Raw genomic sequence first — 25,930 nt, 5'->3', positions numbered from 1 at the left:
CATTTACATTGGCATAGCTATGGGAGAGGATTCTTATTGCAGAGCTGTGTACAGCCAGTGTTGAGTCTGGTCTCTTCCCAATATGAAGGCACACAGTATATGGACTGCAATGATTGTGGGAGGTGTAGTTCTGACAGACAGAGCCAGCTTGGTGAGCTGGAAGGACTAAACTAAAGTCCCACAAGGCACTGGGGCAAAGAAGAAAGGTAGTTCCCTGTTGTCTTCCCAGGTTGGGAAGAAGTATGGAGGCTGTTTTGAGAGAACTAAATACAGCTTTGGCTGCTGGCAGACTGCTCACCACTGCACCTGAGAGAGAGGCACAGTAACAAATATTTTGGGACTTTGGAGAGAGCCACAAAGGTTTCAGGAGCCTACTGCCTGACCAAGGTGAAGAATGCTGTGGTCACTGATCTTCAGTGCAGGTCACCTGCTGACATAGGAGTTGGTGAAAGACGTCTGCCAAAATCCACACTACACTTTGATTAAGAAGGACAGTGTTGTCTGCGAGTGCCACGGTGCCAATGTCTTTCTCAGTGCTTAAAGGAACATTATCCTGAGCGCTCCAACTTTACAGGTGGGCCCCAACAAGCTGGCTGGCAGAAGAGATATATATTAGAGACTGCTGAACTGTTAGGAGTAAATTGGATCATGCTTTGTTGGGTTTTTTTGCCTTCCTTTTTTGCCTTCCTCTGGATCAACTGTGGGTGTAGGGTTATAACTTTTTTTTTTTTTTTAAATGGTTCAACTGGATGGACTTTTGTCTTTTTTCAGCCAGACTAACTATGTAACTATGTTAGATCTCATGCACACAAGACATACAAGATACCACTTTTACAGGCTTTTGACTTTTTTCAGCCTCTAAATGCAACTCTATGTTATCTTATGTGGCCATGCATAGGTGTACTAGAAGAGGAGCATTTAGAGGCTGAAAAACCCCATAACTTGTGCGTTCAGGAGAGGAATGTCTGAGCAGAAAAAATACTGAATGCGCCTACACGTGTGTAAATGCGCTCTAACACTAGGCAAATTAAGCGCCTGACTATTCATTCCAAGGGCCAGAATAAATTATTATGCTGGCCAATGATATGAATGAATGCCCAAGTGCTTCCTTGAAATGCATTTACAAGTGCGACTTTAGGTGTGTTTTTTAAGCTGCTTTTTTATTCCCCTGGAGCAAAGGATCCAGAGGAGGAAAAATAAAGCACATGTGCATGAGGCCTTATTAAGTCGTAGTTCTCCCTAGTTAAGTTTGTCCCAGCATAGTGTTGAAGAGGAGTTACATAGTCTGGCTGAAAAAAGACAAAAGTCTATCCAGTTCAACCATTAAAAAAAAAGGTTATAATCCTATACCCACAGTTGATCCAGAGGAAGGAAAAAAAAAAACAGCAAAGCATGATCCAATTTGCTCCTATAGGGAAAAAATTCCTTCCTGATCCTCCGAGAGGCAATCAGATATTCCCTGGGTCAACTTTCCCTATAAATGTTAGTATCCAGTTATATTCTGTGTATCCAAGAAAGAATCCAGGCCTTTTTTAAAGCAATCCACTGAGCTGGCCAGAACCAACTCTTGAGGGAGTCTATTCCACATTTTCACACCTCTCACTGTGAAGAAACCTTTCCGAATTTGGAGATGACATTTCTTTTCCTCCAGATGTAAAGAGTGCCCCCTTGTCCTCTGTGATGACCTCAGGGTGAATAGCTCTACACCGAGTTCACTATATGAACCACTGATGTATTTATACATGTTGATCATATCCCCCCTAATCTCCTCTTCTTAAAAGAAAATAAATTCAAAATGAAAAGAAATGTAATCTCCAAATACGGAAAGGTTTCTTCACAGTGAGAGCTGTGAAAATGTGGAATAGACTCCCTCAAGAGTTGGTTCTGGCCAGCTCAGTGGATTGCTTTAAAAAAGGCCTGGATTCTTTCTTGGATAATCTTTCTAATCTTTCCGCATAGCTGAGCTCCTCCATGCCTTGTGTATCAGTTTGGTTGCCCTTCTCTGTACTTTCTCCAGTTCCCTAGTGTTCTTTTTGTGAGTTGCTCTCTACACCAATTTGATTGTGTTCTTTACTGTATATTTTTTTCTATTGTTCACCTATTTGCAATCTATTCCTTGCTATGGTTCAACTCAGGGGTACTCAACGATTTGAAGCATGAAGGCCACTTAAGTGATTTGGTAACCGGCCACTGGCCACAATGAAATGAAATGGCTCAGAATTTCAAACTTATTTATTTCGAATAGCACAATGAATATCATTTTACTCCTGAGGCAGCTGAATCCTGGCAGGAGGGAGACGAGGAGAAGCTGTCTTTCAGAAGCTGCAGAAAGAAAATGGAGGGGATTGGTTCCTGTATATGCTGCCCCCACCACCCTTCCTGTCCAAGTGTAAAAAAGAATGTGACAGGGAGGCTTCACAGACCCTACACCAGTGGTGGTGGGGTTGCGGTAAAAACACGTCTCAACTATGGGGTTTTACCACCTCCCAAACTGCAAATGTAAATGAGCCCTTACTGTGCTGAGCCCCCCATAAGGCTGCTTTCACACTGATGTGCTGCGGTTTACCCACACTACAGGTGCAGTGCAGTGCACCTGAGGTTTTCCTGTCAGTTAGCTGTGCTTTGCCATAGACTTCTATTATATCTAGCGGGTGTGGTGGCACTTTCTGAAAGCACACCAAACCCACAGGATATAATAGAAGTCAATGGCTCAGTGCAGCTAACCTGCAGGAAAGCCTCAGGTGCACTGCACTGCACCTCCAGATCATGTTAACCCTTTTATAGGTGCTAATATGCAAAAACGCAGTGTATATGTTGTTTAATACACTGGCCTTTTCCTCTTTCATCCTCTGTTGGCATCGCTCTCCAGGCTCCTAGAAAGGTCCCAGGTGAAGTGCACTTGGAATCACTGAGCCCGGGACAGGAGCAGATGGGACAGAAGAAGCATGGGCTTATGTGGCTCCTACTCTCTCAGTGGCCACCTTCTTCCTCTGCTCCCGGCTTAGTGCACTCTGAAGGCAGGTTCCCAAGCTTAGGTCAAGGGCCACATGAGAAGGCTCCAAGGGCCATATGCGGCCCGCAGGCCACAGGTTGAGGCCACAAGTGTGTCAGAGTGCGTGGGCCTGTTTGTAGAGTTGTGGGAAGAAGAACAAGGGACCCAAGATGCAGCGGTTCCTTTGGGAGTAAGCGCTACATATGTATAGCCGGAACACGATATATATATATATGTGTATATGTATATATATATGTATGTATATATATAGCGCTTACCCCCAAAGGAACTGCTGCATCTCAGGTAAAGCGCTGTACAAACTGTTGGCGTTAAGGTTGAACTGATACCATTTTTTATAAGAATGAGTACGAGTACTGATACTTTTTATCAGGTACTCACCGAGTCCAATTACCAATACCTATTTTTTTGTGCAGTGCAATGTGATTTGAGCCCATACAAAATGAATGGCTCAAACTGAACTTTCTCTGAGACAGGAAGTGAAGACACACAGTTTTACCACCCCCAACTGCTTGCCACTTAATTTCTGCAATGGCCACAAAGCATAGTATGTAGTAGGCATTACATCCACCAAAAATGACCCAGGCAAGTCTATGCCTACAACCATGTGCAATGCATGCGACTGTGATGCAGCAATACATCAGTTACAGGGTTAAGTCAGGCTGTGAAGATGCGACATAATGCCTCCTCACAACCTATCAAATAGCTTCTGATGAGCGATCCAACACAGATTACTCTTCGGAGGGCACTGCATATATGAACTGTCCTATTACAGCACCTTGCGTATTTTATTATGTATTTACATTATCTACATTACTCACCTTAGTTTGTATCACCAATGGTGCCCATACACGTTCAGATCTAATATACAACCGATTTTGGCTAGTTTAAAAAAATGCTTAAAAAAAGTTCATGCTAGATGCTGGGAACAACTATCTTAGGGCAATTATTCTGAAGTTTTATTTAACTAAGGAAAATTATTTGGTCTATATAAGTATCAAAATAAAACCAGTTGACAGTCAAACTTTGTTTGAAAAAGGTGGTCTTATATCAATCTTTCACATTATTAAATGATGAACTTTTATTAGGCATTGTACATATATAGTACTTTACATCTATTATAAAGGTTCAGCTTTGCTTCTAGAATAAAGAAATACTTTTTTGCATGTCATTGTTTTTATCTTCTATAACATTTAACTCTAGTCTGGATTTTTATTAACACAGGATCTAAAATCCTGATACATATGCAATTCTAAAAATTATTTCCATATTCTGCTCATTAGTTTATAAAGCTCCCAAAACTGAAACACCAACTTGTTTTCTGACAACAAAAGCTGCGTAGCAAAGCATGTCCATCAAAAAAGTCAATGCAAATTCTCCATGTCTATTCTCTCTATATTTATCATTTCAATTCTTTTTTTTTAGAAAATGTTGCTTTACTTCGTTCTAAATCTTTCTGTTCCAGAAAAGTACATTTTGGAATGTCGTTGTCATTTTGCAATTAAATGACAGATGATGCAAATCTGCTGGTTATCTCTGTTCCATAGGATGAACAGTATAGAACAAAGCAGGGTGAGGAAAAGGTGTGTGAGATCTGACACCTGATAACAATCTGACTGCTGTTTTGGTCTTACAGTGTCTCCAGCTTGCAGCAAACATCTCTGTGCTCTGATCTCAGATAAAAAGCTTCTCAAAGCCCTCTGGAATAAGTCCCAAATGGATTTTTCCTCTTTTATATCTTTGAAAAAAAGAAAGTGTTCCTGGAGTACAGTTTCGCAACAAGGGAAACGTAAAGGGTCAGTCCACCTAAAATTCATATTTCAGATTTTGGGTGCTAGAGGATTGAAGTGTATCCCCAAGCCCAAGCCCAAGCCCAAGCCCAAAAATGTAATATGTTACAGCTTGCTTCTACTTTGGTGTGGTGTCTTCATTAGATTTCTTTTTTTAATTTTTTTTCCCCTAATTCTAATTTTTACTTGTTGGTTCAATCAGAAACATTTCCAGTCCTAGACAGACAACAAGCACTCACCCTGCTCTGTCAGGAAAACAGAAACAGAACAGGACTCTGCCCACCTCCTCTTCTTCACTAGGCCCCTTTCACAGGGCAGTTCTGATTAGGTCCATTAGTTTTTCAGATGAACCAGATTGGGTCCTCTATTCACCCCTATGGATTGGCATGTGTAACCAGACTTTTGTCCATTTATACCCACCTAACCTCAATTCGATCTGGTCTGCTAAAAAAAAAAAAAAAATGGAAGGGGATCTGTCCCCCTCCATCCAGGGTGATAAGAGGGTAGTTGGGTGTAAATGGACAGTGGAGACCATTTAGTCCCGGCCCCCCATAGAGCACAGTGGGCTCTATTATTATTATACAGGATTTATATAGCTTATTTCTATATTATTGTTGCCTATATTAGGGCAACACCACACAGCGCTGCATTTTATATTTCCACATAGGATTTATATAGCGCCAACAGTTTGCTCAGCACTTTACAATATAACGGGAGACAATACAGCAACAGTAGAGTTCAATACAAGTGGGTTAGGAGGGCCCTGCTCCTTGGAGCTTACAATCTAAGAGGGAGGAGCTAGTGGTACAAAAGGTAATAACTGTGGTGGATGGACTGGTAGGAGGAAGAGAAGATTCCATTATTAGCTGAAGGCAGGATAGGCTTCCCTGAAGAGACAGGTTTTCAGAGATCACCTAAAAATGAGCAGTCTGATAAACTGGGGTAGAGAGTTCCAGAGGATGGGGGAGGCTCTGAAGTCCTAGAAATGAGCATGGGAGGAGGAGACAAGGGAGCTAGAGAGTAGGAGGTAGAGTAGGGTTTGCATGATATTTGGAGACAAGATTGGAGATGTAATTTGGGGCAGAGTTATAAATGGCTTTATATGTTATTGTTAATGTTTCTATGTATGTATCTAAGTCCACTCTGCATAAACTGAGTGGACACGGACCTGTCATCTGCCCACTCTGTTCTGCAAAGGCCTCTTTATATTGTTGGCCAGTGGAAAGAATGTCACCCTTACAGAAAGTTAAAATGATCATTGGCGTCCTGCAGCTGGCTATGCCAAGTAACCTTAGCCCTAGAATTAGGCTGGCACCATCAAATGGGAGGTCAATCAACCTCTGCTCAAGGAACCCTAAAAACATCTGGAAGAACCCTGGTTGAGAATGACTACTGTAGATTGTTGATCCATGGAATATCCAACTGCCTTTAACCACCTGCCCTTGCCATTTTTTGCATTACATGACAGCGTTACTTTAACTGACAATTGCGTGGTCATGCAACACTGCACCCAAATGCAATTTACATCCTTTTTTTCCCATGAATAGAGCTTTCTTTTGGTGGTATTTGATCGCCTGTAAGTTTTTTTTTTGTGCTATAAAAACAAAAAAAGACCAACAATTTTGAGAAAAAAAACAATATTTTTTACTATTTGCCATTAAACATGTCCAGTGTAAAAATGTAAAAAAATCTAAATTAGTAGTGTCATGAACCTTATTCTCTGCTCAGCTCTCTTTGCAGATGATATATTACTGTTCTCAGAATAGATCCACCCAAAGACTTCCTACTACTTCAGGACCTGTTTGCGTCCTTCCATAAATGCTCTGGCCTAAGAATCAAGTTTGATAAAAGCAAAGTACTCCCTTTGAATGCTGCTACATCAAAGTACTGGATTCCTTCCTCTCCATTTGGTATAGCTACTCAATCTATTATGTATTTGGGCATCCACGTAGGCAGAGAACCATTGTCTCTTTATTACCTAAATTACCCTCCTTTAATCAACAAGATTGTACAGGAACTGGAAGGTTGGACGACTCTTCCTTTCACTCTTTGGGAGATGTCATCTTTACAAAATGGTTTCTTTTGCAAGATTGCTCTATCCTTTGCAAATACTCCCTCTTCAGTTAAAACATTCTGATGTTCAGAAGATTCAGAAGATACCTTAGATTGTACACCCCTTGAGGGTTAGGGACTGATGTGAATGTACAATATATATGTATGTAAAGCGCTGCGTAAATTGATGGCACTATAGAAGTACCATAAATAAATAAAAATAAATGAAAGATTCATAGGGCTCTACAGACCTTTCTGTGGCAGCGTAAAAAAACGTGTATTGCACTTCAAATGTTCAGTCTCCCAAGGAGTGAGGGGGGTGTAGGCCTGCTGAATATTAGATTTTACAATCTGTCCTGCCTTCTTTATCAGAGTCTTGATTAGATTATTGGGAAAATGCGTTATTCTAACTACTCCCTAGAGGAGACCCTGGTGTCTCCACTACACCTTCCAGCCATTCTGCATTCTAACCTCAAGGCCTCACCTCGATCTCTCCGATCAAATCCCCTGATTAGAGACACAGTATTGGCCTGGAGGGAAATGCGGAAACTACTTGGCCTACCGCTAAGGATATCCTCCCATCTGCCTTTTCTTGGAAACCCTATATTCCCTCCAGTGACTGAGCATACAGCATTTACCCACTGGTCTCATAGCGGACTTACTAAAGTCATATCTATCTTTGATAATACCAAACCTACCTTCCAGCCCTGTTCAGTACTAGCTGCCAAATACTCTCTACTGGGATCTTATATCTTTTACTACCATCAGCTGGTGACCTTCCTTCGGACTTGCTATTCTCCAAAACAACATTCCATTCAGCGCTCCTTTATAGAAATTCGACTGTATCAGGATAATTATTGCATCTCGGCAATCTAGTCTCATCTACTCTCACACCAGTCTGAAAAATACCATCTTACTCCTTTTAAGCCGTGGACTCCCATACTGTCTACTGATGAAACTCCAGACAAAATAATGTCGGGATACTGGAAAATCTCTTCACTTGTCCTCTGCGAAACATGGCGGGAAACTCAATTCAAAACCATTCACAGAGCTTACTATCCTTTCTCAGAGAATCCAGCTGTCACTCCCTGCCCTATGTGTCCTTAGTCCGACCACACTCGACCTACTTTGTTTCATCACCTTTGAGAATGTGCCCAAGTTTCCACCTTCTGGGATCGACTTCTTCATTACATTAATTATCTGTACAACATCTCTCTCAGCAAAGACCCTATGCCTTGTTTCTTCAATTATCAAGATCCCACGATGTCGGCAAGTCTTAATGCTCTTCCTCTGTAGATCCATATTTGTTTATTGGTTTATTGGTAGCTCGCAGAGCAGTCATGCAAGCTTGGATACAGCCAAACCCTCCACAGCTCAAGACGGTAATACAGGCATTAACTGCCCTATTTAATCTGGAGAAGATGGACACCATTACTCTGAATTTTAAGTCTACACGTTGCTTCATCTATAGATGGCGGCACTTCATGGAATACTCCTTTACTCCTGCAGAGCTAGCCACCCATATGGAACCTTTTCGATATTTGGTTTGGTATCTCAAAGCTCAACTTACCAATACATTGGGTAAACTACGATTGTCCATCTTCTCTTATAGCCCCACCCCACAGCTCTCTATTCCCCAGTCACACAATGGAGCCCATGCTACTCCTTGTGATCTTTAGCTCATATGACACTCTTTCTCAATTGTCTTTTTAAACACCTCAATACAGGGCACTTTTACCCCCTTCCTGCCCAGGCCAATTTTCAGATTTCAGTGCTCTCACACTTTGAATGATAATTACTCAGTCATGCAACACTGTACCCAAATGAAATGTTTGTCCATTTTTTCACAAAAATCAAGCTTTCTTTTGGTGGTATTTAATTAGCATTGGGTTTATTTTTTTTATTTTTCTTTGTTTCTGTTATAAAATTTTCCAAATAAGTAATTTTCCGTCATAAATTTGGGCCAAAATGTATACTGCTACATTGCTTTGGTAAAAATAATCCCAATTGGTGTGTTTTATTTGGTCTTTGTGGAAGCTATAGAGTCTACAATCTATGATACCAATCATTGAAAATTGAACACACCTGATGTACTGACATCCTACAGTATCTCATTTCTTGAGGCACTAACAAACCAGGACAGTACAAATATCCCCCAAATTACCCCTTTTGGAAAGTAGACATTCCAAGGTATTTAGTAATATGCATGGTGAGTTTTTTGAACCTGTAATTTTTTTCCCACAATTGTTTGGAAAATGAAGACACTAAATACAATTTGTTTTTTTTTCCACACAACTGTTATATTAACAGGTTATTCCTCTCATACAGCATATATGTATACTTACATCTTCACCCCAAAACACATTCTGCTGCTCCTCCTGAGTATAGGGATACCACATGTGTAAGACTTTTTTACAGCCTGGCCACATCCAGAGGTTCAACATCCAAGTAGCACCTACAGGCGTTCTGGAGGCTTACATTACACATCTCATTTCCTGACTACCTATCACAATTTTGAAGGCCCTAGAGCACCAGAACATTGGAATTACCCACAAAATGACCCCATTTTGGAAAGCAAACACCCCAATGTATTTTCTACGAGGCATAATGAGTATTTTGAACATGTAATTTTTTTCAGAAAAGTTTACACAAAGTTGTCCATTTATAAGATATTTCTAACACATAGCATGTACATACCAAAAGTTGCACCCCAAAATACATTCTGCTGCTCCTCCTGAGTATGGGGATACCACATGTGTAAGACTTTTCCACAGCTTGAACACATACAGAGGACCAACATCCAAGTAGGACCTACAGTTGTTCTGGAGGCATAAATTACACTCATTTCCTGGCTACCTACCACAATTTTAAAGGCCCTGGAGCACCAGGACAATGGAATTACCTTTGGATGCCTGCCTATCTTCTGGGAGTGCTGCGCTGTTTATACTCGCCACTGCACTACTGGTGAATGCCTGCTCCTCCTCAGATCTCCTGAACCTCTTTGTTTGGACTCTCTCCTTCTCAGAATCCGTTGCTGCCCCACTGCTTTCAATTGGTACTGTGACAGGTGTGGATCACGGGTACTGTGACAGATGTGGATCACGGGTACTGTGACAGATGTGGATCACGGGTATGGTGACAGATGTGGATCACAGGTACGGTGACAGATGTGGATCACAGGTACGGTGACAGATGTGGATCACAGGTACGGTGACAGAAGGGGCTCATGGATACTGTGACAGATGCGGATCACTGGCACTGTGACAGATGCGGATCACTGGCACTGTGACAGATGCGGATCACTGGCACTGTGACAGATGCGGATCCCAGATGTGCATCACTGGCACTGTGAAAGATATGAATCACAGATGTGGATCACTAGTACTGTGACAGATGTGGATGGATCACTGGAACTGTGACAGATGTGGATCGCTGGTACTGTGACAGATGTGGATCACTAGTACTGTGACAGATGTGGATGGATCACTGGCACTGTGACAGATGTGGATCGCTGGTACTGTGACAGATGTGTATCATGGGTAAGGTGACAGATGTGGCTCACGGGTACTGTGACAGATGTGAATCACTGGCACTGTAACAGATGTGGATCACTGGTACTGTGACAGATGTGGATCACTGGTACTGTGACAGATGTGGATCATGGGTACGGTGACAGATGTGGATCACGGGTACTGTGACAGATGTCATTGGCACTGTAACAGATCTGGATTATAGGTACTCTGACAGATATGGATCACTGGCACTGTGACAGATGTGAATCACAGATGTGGATCACTAGCATGGGGACAGAAATGGATCACTGGTACTGTGACAGATGTGGATGAATCACTGGTACTGTGACAGATGTGGATGGATCACTGGTACTGTGACAGATGTGGATCACAGATGTGGATCACTAGTATGGGGACAGAAGTGGATCACTGGTACTATGACAGGGTGACGTGTGGGTGAGGTGCTTGTGTGTGCTCGCTGACCGGCTCTGCTTCTCCTCACTCACGGCTCTGTGTGAGGAGAAGCAGAGCCGATCAACGGAATGGCGGCTTTGTTGACATCACATGACAGCTGTGATTGGACACAGCTGTCATGTGATCAGAAGGGCCAATCAGAGGGCCCATCTGCCGAGCAGTGTTGTGCTGTGTCCAAGAGACACAGGCACACACGAGGCTGCGCATGTGCGCAAGTTCCTGAACATGCACTCAGAACGGCGAAGCTCCCACCTGGCCGTTTATGTGCAGTGGCCAGGTGGGAAGCAGTTAATAGAGATGTTATTGTTCAGGCCTTCATAACCAAACTTCCCTTGCTAGGGAATTGCTTCATTTTTGGAATTTGGCTTATGTTGTACTGATTTTTTGTGACATTGATGCCTATTTGAATACTGCCTTTTGTTTCCATTACAGAAGTTGTACTGACGTCTGTACTCACCAGTCTTATGGAAAAATGGTTTACAGTGTTGTATGTCAAGATATTTTTGTACCAAGTGTATAAAATTCAATAAATATTGTTTTAAAAAAATGCTTTCCCAGCACTCTGGGTCAAAACTGCACAGCACTCCTCCAAACCACTTTTTAACAGGTGAATATCACTTTACTACCACAGACTCCGACTAATTCAGTAAAGGAGATAAAATATAGAGGCTCCCATGGTGCAGTATCAAACAAATTCCTTAATATTTTTAAAAAAGAATATAAAACTACTCACATTTATAACATCCAATGCACTAGATAAATTACCTTTTTAAAACCACTTCTCATAAGATCACAGCACCCCTTAATGACGAATATCCCTGAATAGATGGCTGAACTCGCACTTACAGGTGTGATGACGTCACATGGCCCCGCCCCTGACGTGTTTCGTCACTTGATACAGTGACTTAACTGTAGGAAACCCCTGCATGTTAGCCTATAGGTCCATGCACACATAGGCATTTAGAGGAGTTTAGAGGAAGAAAAACTCCCCACTGCCAGTATGTCCAGGAGCACGGGTGTTTTGGCAGAAAAAAGCGTGATTTCTGTAAATGCGTTTTAACGTGTCTAAATGTGCATGAACGCTAGGTGAATTATTTCAATCAATGGCTAGAGTAAATTAATATTTTGTCCAATGAACTGAATTAACACCCAAGGGCTTGATGCGCCTACACACATTTCAACTGTCAAGTGTTTCTTCTACCAAAACACTGAAAAAAAGCGTCTAGGAGAGATAGCAAAAACGTCCAGTGTGCATGAGGCCTCAGTTTGTCATTTCAAAATTGCAGAAAGATCAACAATTGAAGAGGAAGGAGGAGCAAACAAGAGGGGGCACCTCCATCTTAGTGTAATCTGTTTATTTCCATAAAACCATAAATATTTTACACTTTTGTTTATGTTTTTTGGACATAAATAGGTTACACTTAGATGGCGGCGCCCCCTCTTGTTCTTATGTGTGCTTAAGGCCGGCCATACATAGGTCGATTTCTGAACAAATTTTTGTTCGAAAATCGGACCCAAGAATAATCGGCCGATTTTTGCTCTGTTAGTGGGGCAATGGCACCGTCCGATTTTCGTGGTTCCTCCCCATTTCATTTATCGTGCATGCTGAAAAATTCGTGAAAAACTACAGATTTTAGAAATCATTGGTGGCACCATCAGATTAAAGAACGAACAATGTTTTTGATTTTTCGATCGAAAATCAAAAACATTGTTCGTTCTTTAATCCGATGGTGCCACCAATGATTTCTAAAATCTGTAGTTTTTCACGAATTTTCCAGCATGCACGATTTCCGGAATTCGACCCATGTATGGCCTGCTTTAGGTAAAGTCAGGTCCTGTTTTTATGGGAGCTGCCACCATCATTCACAGTGGCTGTTTTTTTTTTTTTATTATATCCTCATCTGAAACGTATCCTTTTGGTTTTTGGGGTGCCACAGCAGCCCCATTTCTTTTTTGAGGAGGAAATATGCACTGTTTGATTTGGTTCCCAAAGAGAGACAATCCTTACAAAATTAGGGACAGTTAGGAGCTATGCTAGTAGCTCATTCAGAATGAGGCCAGCAATGGCAGCCCAATAATATACATGCCTGGTATACCTTAAAGTACAACTTTAGCCTAGACAGTGTTTGTAGTTTTTGATAAGGTAAGGCAAAAGAATAACTTTTATCACCGTCTGTGCCCCTGATGGAGGCATTTTGCTCCCTACCTTTCTCGGTGACCACACAGGAAGTGAGGGAAAATCTCCCCTATGCTGCAGAAAAGCAATTTAAACCTGATTTTGTTCCAGCAATCATACCATCTGTGTTTATTCCAAGATTTCCCAACATCCCTTCCTTCCTGCCTCCTGCTAATGTTCTAATTAGGGGCTGACCCAGCACAGCTGCCCTGGCTCAGGATGATAAATCCCAGCAGGGGGGGCTTATAGTGTTGTTTGCCTTTCTTCTCAGAGGTGTACTCTTTGTGGTGAGTAATGATGGTGAAGAATGACACTGGGTTGTAAGGCTTCCAGCATATGGTAGCAGTTTGTATAACAACATTGTGTACAGCAAGCTTTGTTTTAAGGCGTCCTTTAGTTTGGGAAAGTTAAATAAATGGTGGTGCTGGCTCGCTTGCAGGCATCAATAACTTTAGCACTCTGATGAAGGCTAGCTTCACACTAGCCTGTATGGCAGGGAGCTGTGCGATATAGGTTTTCAATGTGTTGAGCTGTTTTTGTTTTTTTGTGATTCATGTTGTGCTGCTGTGAGGTGACATGTGGCGCTATCTAGTGCAGAAAAGTGAACACGCTGTGTTTCTTGTCACTGCAATATGCTGCGCATCACACCAGTATTGTGTTGGGAATGGTGCACAAAGAAAGCAATTGTTTTCCCTGTGCCCTAGTGGTGACCTGAATTTATCCAATGTGGAATATCGCTAATCAGCGCACAATATGAATGAGCTCATGTTGCTAGCAGCTTAAGTGACCGCCTGTATTACCATTTAGAGTTCTCTCCACCCTGAAGCCTGTCTTGGGGTGCATTCACAATTGGGAATGTCCTCTCCCCTCAATGAATTCAGAAACCCAGCAGCGGTTCCTGTGACTAGCTGTGGGTCCGCAGCCCCATTTGAAGGCAATGGGAAGCTGCTTAATTTCCCAGATAACTGCCCACTCAAATGTAACTTCCCAAGCAGTGATCACATTTATTTTATGTACTTGTATAGCGTCGTCAATTTGTGCAGCGCTTTACATATATATTTTGTACATTCACATCAGTCCCTATCCCTCAAGGGGTGTACAATCTAAGGTCCCTAACTGACATTCATACATACACATACTAGGGCCAATTTAGACAGGGTCCAATTAACCTACCAGCATGTCTTTGGAGTGTGGGAGGAAACAGGCGTACCCAGAGGAAACCCGCACAGGGAGAACATGCAAACTCCAGGCAGGTGGTGCTGTGGCTGGGATTCGAACCAGCGACCCTAGTACTGCTAGGTGGAAGTGCTAACCATTTAGCCAGTGTGATGCCCCATCCAGGGCTGGTCACTCGCATGTGATCGCTTCATGAGCATGTACATGTGAGTTGATGTGGTTAGCTACAAGAGCCAGCAGCCTCCCATTGTTTTCACTTGGGATGCTGAATTGCAGTTGATCGCATGATCGGGATTTTGCAGGGAACTGTGGGCAGGGTGCATTTTAAAGTGAGAAAACACCCTTCGTCTTAACAAAGCTTGCTGAAATCTGTAGACCTGGGGTATCCAACCTTTTGACACTCCTGGGCCGCATTGGAAGAAGAGGAAATGTCTTGGGCCACATATAACAAAAGATCAGCGGCAAAAGTCGGGCAGATCAACATATAAGCGGGCAACATAAAACTAGTGCAATATTTGACTGCTGCAAATACTCCGGTGGAGAGTTGAGAAACAATCCATTGGCATTATGTTATGGGAGGCATTGTCCATATGTGAAAATAAAAACCAATGGAACTTTAATTATACCTCCAGTAATGAAAGCGACAGCTGAATAAAATTACGTATGCTATTTTATTACAACAAAAAAAGTTGTACATTACTTTTTTGTATTTAAATTGCATAAGGAATATTAATCAGCTGTTTTGCACTACTGGAGGCATAAAGTCCCATTGGTCTTTGTTTTCACCTATGGATGCCCCCACAGTGTAATTTCAATGTTTAGGACACTCCACCTATTTGGGTATTTACATGAAATCTTAGGTGGTGTCTCAGTGGTGACCTGTTTTTCCAGTGTGGTAAAACGCATGTCCCCTTACTATATGTGAACAGGGCTTCGGAGTTGACAGATTTCATGTATTGTCTACTGACCTGTACATGATTCTGTTACCCAATTTGTCACAGTACCACTAGACCTTTTTCTAAAGAGTATCTGACATGCTTAATGAAGTCTAGGGCACGTGTACAACGCCTAATCGAATGTTCTCAAAGTCAGGAGAGTTTGTCAGCTGCATCGACTCACCTTAAAATCCTGGGGGTCACCCTAGGGAGCTGCTTTTTTTTTTTTTTCTCTTTCATCCTGCATGATGTGCAAATTTCCCCAGATTCCCCTCATTCACCAGAAACAACCTCTTCATTGTGTGCCAAGTGTCATACATTTTGCAATACCACACTGCCGATATGGAAGAAAAATATATTTGAAATACAATTTTGGCCATATTTCCACACACTTGTTTTTATTGCAAGATATATGAAAAATATTTTTAAAAATTAATTTCAAATATACTGTGTCTTTAAAAAGACAAATCTACACTTTTGGAATGCATTTACAAATATGTAAAAATGTTACAATTTATGTAAAAAACAAATATATTTTATCTACAAAAATGTAGATTTGTGTTTTAAAGACATACAGTATATTTGAAATGTATTTTTAGAAATATTTTTCATATATCCTGTAATGTGTCCAAAATTGTAGTATTTCAAAATATATGGCAATATATTTGGGAAGAATATTTTTACAATATATTTTTCTTCCATGTGGGTGGGGCTATATATCCCAAAATTCAGGCATAATTTCCTTACATGGGAGCCTGCTTTTAGCAGTCATCCTTAGAAATTCATGGCAGTACATGGGTGTACTATGGTACTACATGCATTTTTATGTACAGACAGAAGTCCCTTGATGTAGTTGGTCTGTGTGTTGGTACTGATGTATACCCATGTCCAATCATGCATTTCTATAGGCAAGGTACACACCTGTGGAAATTTGCCTCAATTTTGCATTGCAAACAATATATTTATTTCAGGTACTTGTATAGCACTGTCAATGTAAGCAGTGCTTTACATCTATATATTGTACATGCACATCAGTCCTTAACAGGGGCGGACTGACAACTCATGGGGCCCCCGGGCAATAGAGGATCATGGGGCCCCTGTGTCCTTGCCCAAACTCAAAGCCTATGAAAAAGGTACTAGGGACATCTCATGGGGCCCCCTACTGACTCCGGGCCCTCGGGCAGTGCCCGAGTTTCCAAATGGTCAGTCCACCCCTGGTCCTTAACCCTCAAAGGGTGTACAATCTAAGGTCCCTAACTTATATTCTTACGTACACCTACTAGGGCCAAATTGAACAGGATCCAATTAACCTACCAGCATGTCTTTAAAATGTGGGAGGAAACAGGAATACCCGGAGGAAACCCATGCAGGGAGAACATGCAAACTCCAGACAGGTGGTGCCATGGTTGGGATTTGAGCCAACAACCCTAGTACTGCCAGGCGGAAGTGCTAACCATTTAGCTGCTGTGCTGCCCATATATGTAAAGAGCTGTGTAAATTGATGGTACTATAGAAGTACCTGTAGTAATTAAAGGACGCTCCTGTCCAAAGGCAAAGTTTCACACTATTACTGCACAGATCTGAAAGAAATACAAAAAGTAAAAGATTCCAGGATAAATACACAACTCCTGAATTTAGACAGTAATTGCTTATCCTGTAGTTCAGCTGCATATCTAAACCCAAATGCAAGTATGTAATTGTATTACAGCTTGCCAGTCCCTGGACTAGCCATACAAACATGGCCTGAAATGGCAATATAATGGATTCTCTATCCATGCTAAATAGCATGGATGAAGGAATCTTTCCTGGTGGTTTTTATTCAAGCAGCTGCAGCGCCTTCGGCTTCTTAAAGTGGAGCTTCAGTTTGGTTTGCAAAAATTAAGTCCGCAGCTACAAAAACTATAGCTGATGACTCTATAAAAGTACATTTGCCTGTTCAGGGATACAGCTGTCCTCACCTGGGCCTGTTTTTCACCAGTCTTTGGGTCCCTAGCGCCAGCATGTTAACTGTGGGCAACCAGCTTTGACTCCCGGGAGTCGTCTTGTCCACTGTGCATACGAGAGCCATGCTGTGCTTTGTGAATGGCCTGAAGCCTTCTGGGACCTGTAACATGTTAGGGGGGAAAGGGGAGCTTCCAGTGGAATCGCTGTGGGAGTGGGTATCTGTCAAAACCAGGTACCCACCCCACCCCCTGCAAAATTTACTGTAAATATAGCAGAGGGGGGTGGAGGATGAAGAGTGGATCTTCCCTTTTTGGGTGAAGTTCTGCTTTAAATACTGTTTGGCTAGACATTTTCGGTTTGCCCTGCCAGTTGGTGCCAATATTCACCTACGACTGAAATATGGTGGGTTCAGCAGGAATTGATTGAAATTCAAACTGTGCATAGCCGCCTTTACATAGTGGTACCAGCATTCCTTTATTTTAGTTGGTGGTCCTGTGAATAAAGCTGGTCATGGAAGTGTGTGGGTTTTTTTTTTTCTTCAACCGGCAGTTTGAATTAAAAAGACAACCACATATCTGAGGTGGATGGGGGGAATCCTTCCCACTGAGTCTTCTATTTTGACAGCAGGGATACTTCCATGCTGCCAGAATTCACAGATCAGCATTGCAGTCTATAGCCTGCAGTACTGATCGAGAGGAAATTTTTCAGCAGGACAGACTGCTGTACAACCACAGTACCTGTACATGGATGGAAATTTGGCTGATCCCTACTGAACCAGCTGAATTTTGGCCAGCCTTAGGGTGGCCATACATGGGATATGGATATATTATTTATTTCAGGTACTTGTATAGCGCCGGCAATTTAGTGTGTGTGTGTGTGTGTGTGTGTGTGTGTGTGTGTGTGTGTGTGTGTGTGTGTGTGTGTGTGTGTGTGTGTGTGTGTGTGTGTGTGTGTGTGTGTGTGTGTGTGTGTGTGTGTGTGTGTGTGTGTGTGTGTGTGTGTGTGTGTGTGTGTGTGTGTGTGTGTGTGTGTGTGTGTCCCTAAATCACATACTAGGACAATTTAGACAGGATCCAATTAACCTACCAGCATGTCTTTGGAGTGTGGGAGGAAACCCACGCAGGCACAGGGAGAACATGCAAACTCCAGGCAGGTGGTGCTGTGGCTGGGATTCGAACAAACGACCCTAGTACTGCCAGGCGGAAGTGCTAACCATTTAGCCACTGTGCTGCCCATATTTTTTATTAATTGAAAAAGATTCCTCCATCCACACAAGCAGTATGAAACTTAATTTAGATTCCTCCATCCCTGTATGAAACTTAATTTATGTAATGGCCTCTGAATTTAATGATTGAGTCAATGACCCATTGTGTGATTCTTGATTTGGCATGTGCTGCAGGCCTAAAGCTGTGTTCTTTCTTTCTTTTCAGTGTTCTCTTCAGTCACAGCAGTATTCCAGATGGTAAGCAGAGGCCTTTGTGATGACATCTCTTCAGGATGAAGCGTACCAGAGATAAATGTGGTTGTAGCAATCTTGTGCACCAGTCTAGTGCTACTTTTTATTCACTAGTGACCTGTGACATCACTGGTAGAGGTGGGAGAAAATCTCCCTGTGGAGGACAGTGAAAAATTCCCAGTGGTGGTTTAAATCCACTTTTGTCTTCCCCTTTCAATTTTAGCTGTGTGCCCATTCATAATTGGGTTAATTTAGGAGGAATGGTATTTAGACTGTGAGTGATTCCTATCACATTTAAATGTATTACTAGTCACAGGTAATATTTGCTGAGCAAGGTATAATTTGTAATGTTGACTCAACTGTAAATGATCAGGAGATAGTGACTAGAACAGGTAGAAGGGATTTGGTAAGTACTGAAAACCTGGGACATTTCTGAAGACAAATGCAGGACAAATCCTAAAACTGCCAGGGAACGTGGAGTGTCTAGAAACTGTACTTTCTGATTTTGTTTGCTACAGGAACACACTTGTGGGAAGGATGTGCTTGGAAGGTAGTTTTTAAATGGTCAGTTCATGTTAAAGTGATATTTTAACTGAGTGGAGCCAGGTGAGTGGAGTCAACTCCCAGGTTCTGTTATGTGTTGGATATTCCAATATTGAGGTTTCCTGACTTAATTGACAACTTTACCTGTCCAACTGGGAGTGTTGAGTGTTACCACATTTGTGTTTGGGTGGGGCTTTGGTGAAATTATCAGGAGTCTAAACAGAACCCTGGTGTCTTAATTTTGAGACCGAGAAAGATTGAATAGTCCTCAATCTCCATCTCTGCAACCTCAGCTATGCAGAATGAACACAGGAAGTGCTCTGCAGTCTTCCTGTTCCATTCAGACAAAAGCATAGTAAACCGTTTACTATGCTTCATTTATGAACAGTGAGTGATCGCTCACTGTGTATATTTAAAAGAAGGGTTTGGTAAGACACCAGCTTCTTCCCCTGCTCTCCACCCTAAAATGATTGCTGCTGCAGCCAGCAGGAGAAGAGGGGAATCTGGCAGGGCTGTGGGGAGGGGGTTGGGGAACGGGGTGGGGAGTCTGGGCAACAGAAGGGGAAGCTGGATAGTGGAGGTAGCATTTTACAAGAGCTGATCCCCTGTTTTCCTCCTGCAGCAGCTGAATGCCAGCAGGAGGTGGAGGAGAATCTGGCTTTCACCTGCTGCAGGATGAAAATACAGGGGATCAGTTCCAGTAAATGCTGCCCCTCCAGTCCAGGTTCTGGGGAAGAGCTGTGATCAACAGGGAGATTGCAATCAACAGGTTGCCAGCCCCTGACCTAGTGGGACAGGGAGATGACACAGGCCTGCTGGAGCATTTATTTATTTCATGTATTTGTGTAGCGGCGTCAATTTATGCAACGCTTTACATATATTGCACATTCACATAATTCCCCAACTTCAAGGGGTGTACAATCTAAGGTCCCTATTTACATTCATACATACATATAGCAGGGCCAATTTAGACAGGATCCAGATAACCTACCAGCATGTCTTTGGGAGGTGGGAGGAAACCGGAGTACCAGGAGGAAACCCATGCAGGCACAGGGAGAACATGCAAACTCCAGGCAGGTGGTGCCATGGCTGACATTCAACTGACCCTAGTACTGCCAGGAATAAGTGCTAACCATTTAGCCACTGTGCCGCCCTGGGTGGGGGGGGGGGGGGGGGTGTCACAATTTTAACCCTTCAAAGTCCTACCCATGCTGTCAGGTGGCTTAACTCCAGTGTTTACTGCATGCTGAAATCTGTTGAGTGGACTGACCATTTAACTATTTGCCTACTGCAATATGTTTTCAAACTGCAGCAGGGTTGGTACCGTCATTTTAAGGCTTTGTACTGTCCTGGAATTTTTATTGTTTGGTATTGACAGTAAAAGGAACAGTTTTTTGTGTTCTCTTTTTTTTTATATAGTAAAACTAAAACAGTGGTTAACCACTTAAGCTCCAGAAGGTTTCTCCATGAACAGGGCAATTTTTTTTTCTTTTTGGCACCGCACTACTTTAACTGGTAGTTTTTTTACATTTTACTTTCATTTGCTGGTATTTGATCACCACTAGGTTTTATAATAAGACCAAAACTTTTTGCTTTCAGTTATAAAACCTATCCAATAAAAAAAAATCAAATCTTTATAAATTTAGGCCAAAATGTATTCGGTCTTTGTAGATGCTATAACTTTAACACAACCCAATTAATATACACTTGTGGTTTTTCTTTTTTTTTTTTTTTTCTGACCAAACCATGGTATACATATTTGAAAATCGATCAATCCTCATGGTTGATCTCATTTCTTGAGGCTCTTAAAATGCCAGGACAGTACAAATGGCATTTATGTGGTTTTTTTAATGGTGTAAAAGTTTAAAGTTGTGGGTTTTTAATTTTTTACAATTTGTTTACAATTTCTGTTTACATAGTGTCACCAGTGCAGCTCAGTGTCTTCATATGAGGAAGTGTGGAAGAGATCAGGGGTACTGACTGGTGACAGTATGTGTGGTTAAAAAAAAAAATACAAATACTTTTTTAAATTAAATTTGTTTAACTATCTTTTTTTCATCAGAGTAATTGTCACCATAGTAACATTGTACTACTCTGAAAAGGAGGGATCAGATTTTTTTTATATTTTGATTGCTGTTACAGCAAAGTTCATTGTAACAGCAATGTTTTGAACAGCTATGATTTTGAATGGCCGCCAGCTATCACATGGTGCAGGGTGCTGTGATTGTCCCAAGTACCATGTGATAGCTGTGGGCCAGTTCACTATAGGAAACACCACTTATGAAATTCAGAACAGCGTTGTTGATATTGTGATTGCATACTGATCAGTGGGTGGATACCAGAAACCGCAATCCATTGTCCTGTGTACACAGCAGTCGGGGGAGCTGCGCACCCCAGTAGGCTCTCAAGTGAAAATGTGCTAAGCGATGTACAGGTATGTCACTTAGGCTGTTGCCAACCTGCAGTATATGTACTGCAGGTGTTTGGCAACTGGATAAATTCCACCAAAGAGAGCTCTGTCTCAAAGATATAAAGTTTGTAGTTTAGTTTTTGGTTATTGTATGTCCTAGTAATTGTCAAACTATATCATGGCATGGAAAACTAAAAAATGGCCTGATAATGGAGAGATACACATGCTAGAACTTGGTGCTTTAAAGTATACCTAAATGCAAAGCCTTGTTTACAGTGAAGAGGGACAACTGCAAAAAGTCTGTGGCCCAGTTAGTGAGACTTATTCTTTGTCCTGTTTATCATCATTGATACTTAAAGTTAAAAAAAAAACACCCCGAATTCCATGCTGTTAGAACACAAAGAGGGAAAAGTTTTCAAATGGGAACACTACTTTCTGAAACCCAGGAATTTCTGTCCTTTGGAAGGATTTCCCCTCACTTCCTGTTTTGGCTATGGGAAAGGAAGTAAAGTAAAGGGGAAGTAAAGTTCCAATGAGACGCGGGGACCAAAAATGACCCTTTTATCTATCCAACATGGCGAAAAAAGTTTTTTTTGTTTAGTTTCTACTTTAAGGCCCATTCACATGGGTGCTGAGGCCCATTTAAAATGAATGGGTCATTTGTTTCTGCAGCCAGGTGTTGCATGCAGACAGCCCATGTAATTATTAGGGCTGCTCACTTGTACTCACGTCTGGCAAGAGGCTGTATCCATGAAGCAACTGTTTACCATACATTTACAAGGGCTTCAGCACTGGGTGGCTCAAACCACATAAAGAAAAAAAATTAATGGCGTGTGAACCTGTGTTAAAAAAAAAAAAAAAAAAAAAGAGCTACCATTGACTTTTTTTTTTTTTTTTTTTTAAATGTAGGCTTCACTACCTAGTGAAGAACTGACTTAAAATAAGCATGCATCCACTTTAGTAAGTCTAAAATCTGCCATCTCTGCCATCTTGGCTTCTGTTTGAGCTGCAGTTGCCATGGTGCTGCACGTGATTAGCTATGACACCCAACTATTTAGTAGCTTGATAGTTCAGTTGAGAGCTAACATAAGATCACCAGTAACTGTTCTCATTCAAGTTATGCTTCAGATGTAAGTTTTACACTTCCAGTTTTGGGAAACTGTTAAATTGGTGGGTTTAGTTTCACTTAGATTCCATGCTATTCTATATACCTAATCAATATTAGTTCCTATGGTAATGTGCAGACAGCTTTACTTCAAAGTTTAGTGGGATATGGTGGGCAAACAGACTTCATGTTGAAAATAACATTGGATTTAGGATAAATAGAAAATGCCTAATTGTGGAGATTGTGCTCAATGTCCTCATGACATTCTGGAAAGAGAAAAATCAAATTTTTAAAACCAGTAGTAAGCTTTGTTCTATAATCTTAATTTTTTTTTTATTCCTCTAGGGTATTTCTAAGGGTTTAGGCCCACTCTGCATGTATCTGAATGCAGAGGAAGGGGTCTCATTTCAGACGGACAATGAAATGTTCTGGTGTTCCTACTGTAATGGAAAACAGTACAAGATCCTTGCCCGAGACCTGAAGGACCTCAGCAGTAAATTCCATATTTCTTTACTTCAAAATGGCAAGGTCTTACTGAAGGATTTCCGAGACGTGTATGTCAGTTGGGTGGACTGTGATAGAACCACTTACTTGGAGATTGAGAAAATCATTCCGGATAAGTCATGTGAGTTTGATGTGTACAATGATGGGGAGAAAGTGATCCTAAAGGCATCCAATGGCCTGTTTGTTTGCAGGTCTTATAAAAATCATGAAGACATCATTGAGGTTGGTAAAACCAATATGGAAGACTGCTGCCGACTTCGTACTGGGATGGGTGACATGTATGCTCCTTGTTTCGATAGCTATAATGTGGAGCTTGATGATTTGTCAAAACTCAGTTGCCGACCATGTGTAGTAAAGAAAGACGTCTTTTTCAACAAAACAGATGCGCCTCAGAGCCATGACTTCACCCTTAGTTGGGAGGTTCGTACTACGGATACTACCCAGTGGGAAACAACTTGGGGCCTGAACACCACACATTCCACCTCAGTCACAATTATGGCTTTTGAAGCCTCCATTGCCTACAATGGTACTTTCCAAAAGATTGCATCCACGAACCGATCAATTGTTGAGAAGAGGAGCATTACAGTGAATGTTCCACAGCACAGCAAAGTCACGGCTCAGCTGGTTGTGTCTAAAATAGATAATGCTTCAATCCCTTTTACTATGGTCATCCGCAAGACTAAGATTAATGGTGAAACTGTTCTCCTGGAGGAGAAAGGAGTGTGGAAGGGACTAGTGTATGATAATATTTCCCTGGACACCAAAGTAGAGTCAGATGTGTTAAACTGTAGACCACTATAAAGTTAGTGTGCATGCATAGGATAAGTCTCTCTCATGGTTGCAAATGTTTTCACAGGACTAGGCATGGCAAGCAGGTGTCACTGCTTCTAAGAGGTGAGCCTAAGACTGTTCACTCAAGATATCTTTTGGCCATTTTTAACAACTGCAATGTAAAATGTGTTTTTGCTTGCATATATTGTCAACCTGGTCAGGAAATGAGAACACTATTTCATATGACTTGAAGCCTTGAAACTTGAGTATAAAATTCTGTCCATCCCAGCTCCTTCTACAAGAAATACAAAGATCAGACTTTTGCTGTCATTTTGCAGTATCCCTCAAACTCAAGAATGAAACGAAAGATGTGGGATAGGACAGTAAAGCCTCTTGAACATGGTATACATTGGAGTGTTCCTAAGAATGTTTGGGAGGGGGGGTGGGGTGGTGACTTGTATATATTCATGTACTCACTTTGCTGGGACACTGCTTTTCTGTATTTGCACTGGAGTTTTACAATTCTAAAAAATTATTTAAAAATAAACGCAGTCTGCATTGAAATATAATTTCTATGGTGTTAAAATTTTTTCAAGCAAGAACTCATCCATATGGTCCTATTCAATAATAAATTGTAAGTAACAGACGGCATGGATTCATGAGACATAAAAAAAAAATTTGATTTGTTTGACAACTTCTGAGGAAGTAAGCAAAACCTTGGATAGAGGGGTGGCTGTGGACGTGGTATACTTGGATATTGCAAAAGCATTTGACATTGGCTAATGTCTACAGGCTTGGAAAAATCCATATGTAAATGGATGGAAAACTGGCTGAAAGACTGAATTCAGAGCAGTGGTTAATGATTCATACTCTGGTCTAGGATTGTCAGTGGTGTACCCCAAGGTTCAGTGTTGGGACCCTTAATTTTTAATATTTATAAATTATATAGGGTCTGGGATTAAAAATCCCATTTCAGTCTTTGCAGATGACACCAAGCTCTGCAGTGGAATAACATCCTTACAGCATGTCTCCAATTTACAAGCCAACCTCAATGCACTGTTTAATTAAGCAACTAAGTGGCAAATGAGCTTTAATGTTGATAAATGTAAGGTTCTGCATTTGGGGGCTTAAGAATATGTATGCATCATACATAATAGGAAGAATGCAAATGGAGTCAAGGGTGAAAAGATCTGGCAGTTTTGGTAGGTCATAAGCTTAACTGCATGCAATGCCAAGCTGCAGTTTCTAAAGTGAGCAAAATCCTCTTGTATTAAGAGGTATAGACTCCAGAGATATAATTTTACCCCTGTAGAAAGCATTAATTCCACCTGGAATATGCAGTTCAGTTTTGGGCAACAATTTACAAACAATATTGCAACTGGAGAAAGTACAGAAGGGCCACCAAACTGAGAAGTTCCCCCTGCAGGGGGAAATTAAATCTAGTTTTGCTGGGTTTTTTGCCTTCCTCTGGATCAGCTGTGGGTATAGGAATATAACTTTTTTTTTTTTTTTTTCTCAGCCAGAATGTTGCATATAGTTAAAGTAAACTCTTCTATTCTAGTTTCCTCATCTACTTTCTGAAATCTTTTGTGGCTAGTGTTGCTGTGAAAAGTGACATGCCATTCTGAGCTAGTGACATTAATAATGTTGGTGATATTAACGTGTCATGTCTTGATTACATTACCAATATGTAAAGAGTAATACTTGCAACAAATACACCTGACGTGCAATAAAACCTCTTGTAAACTAAACTCATTTGACATAGAATTTAACAATTGATATTCACTATACAGTTGTGAAACTTGGCACATACACCCTTGTTTCATAAATTGACAGCATTATCGCTAAAAGCATACTTAAGGGGAAGTCCCACTTTAGTGCCTATTTTAGTCCTCTGGGCAGTACTTAGTGATGCTTTCATAATTGCATTTAAGGTAAAGGCAAACTGCAACCAACATATTATGGCTCAAAGGATCCAGCCTGTAATTTTTGCTTTTTGTTGAGCGAGAATTTTAGAATCTCAGATTTTACTTTGGGCCATCAGGTAATGGGTGTTGGACAAAACAGGAAGT

At 41.4% G+C, this 25,930-nt stretch overlaps 1 protein-coding gene across 1 annotated transcript; it reads left to right on the top strand.

Moving 5' to 3' along the window:
• Positions 1-3,047: 3,047 nt before the first annotated feature.
• On the top strand, positions 3,048-23,888 carry LOC149463600 (uncharacterized). The gene is made up of 2 exons (XM_089675325.1): positions 3,048-3,182; positions 22,929-23,888. Exons 1-2 carry the CDS (start codon positions 3,048-3,050, stop codon positions 23,886-23,888), a joined length of 1,095 nt encoding a protein of 364 aa, XP_089531451.1.
• Positions 23,889-25,930: the final 2,042 nt, after the last annotated feature.

Source organism: Staurois parvus, unplaced genomic scaffold (assembly GCF_062004578.1).
Source record: "Staurois parvus isolate SC_StPar_1 unplaced genomic scaffold, SC_StPar_1.0 ptg000154l, whole genome shotgun sequence".
Classification (NCBI taxonomy): Eukaryota; Metazoa; Chordata; class Amphibia; order Anura; family Ranidae; genus Staurois; species Staurois parvus.
The sequence above is the reverse complement of the archived record's forward strand: the minus strand, read 5'-3'. Positions and strand labels throughout refer to the sequence as shown.

Excerpts from the sequence above, each read along its gene's own strand:
- LOC149463600 (XM_089675325.1), top strand. The coding sequence starts at position 3,048 with ATGAGAAGGCTCCAAGGGCCATATGCGGCCCGCAGGCCACAGGTTGAG. Across the intron at positions 3,183-22,928 it reads ATGCAGCGGTTCCTTTGGGA|GGTATTTCTAAGGGTTTAGG; the intron begins GTAAGCGCTACA and ends TTATTCCTCTAG.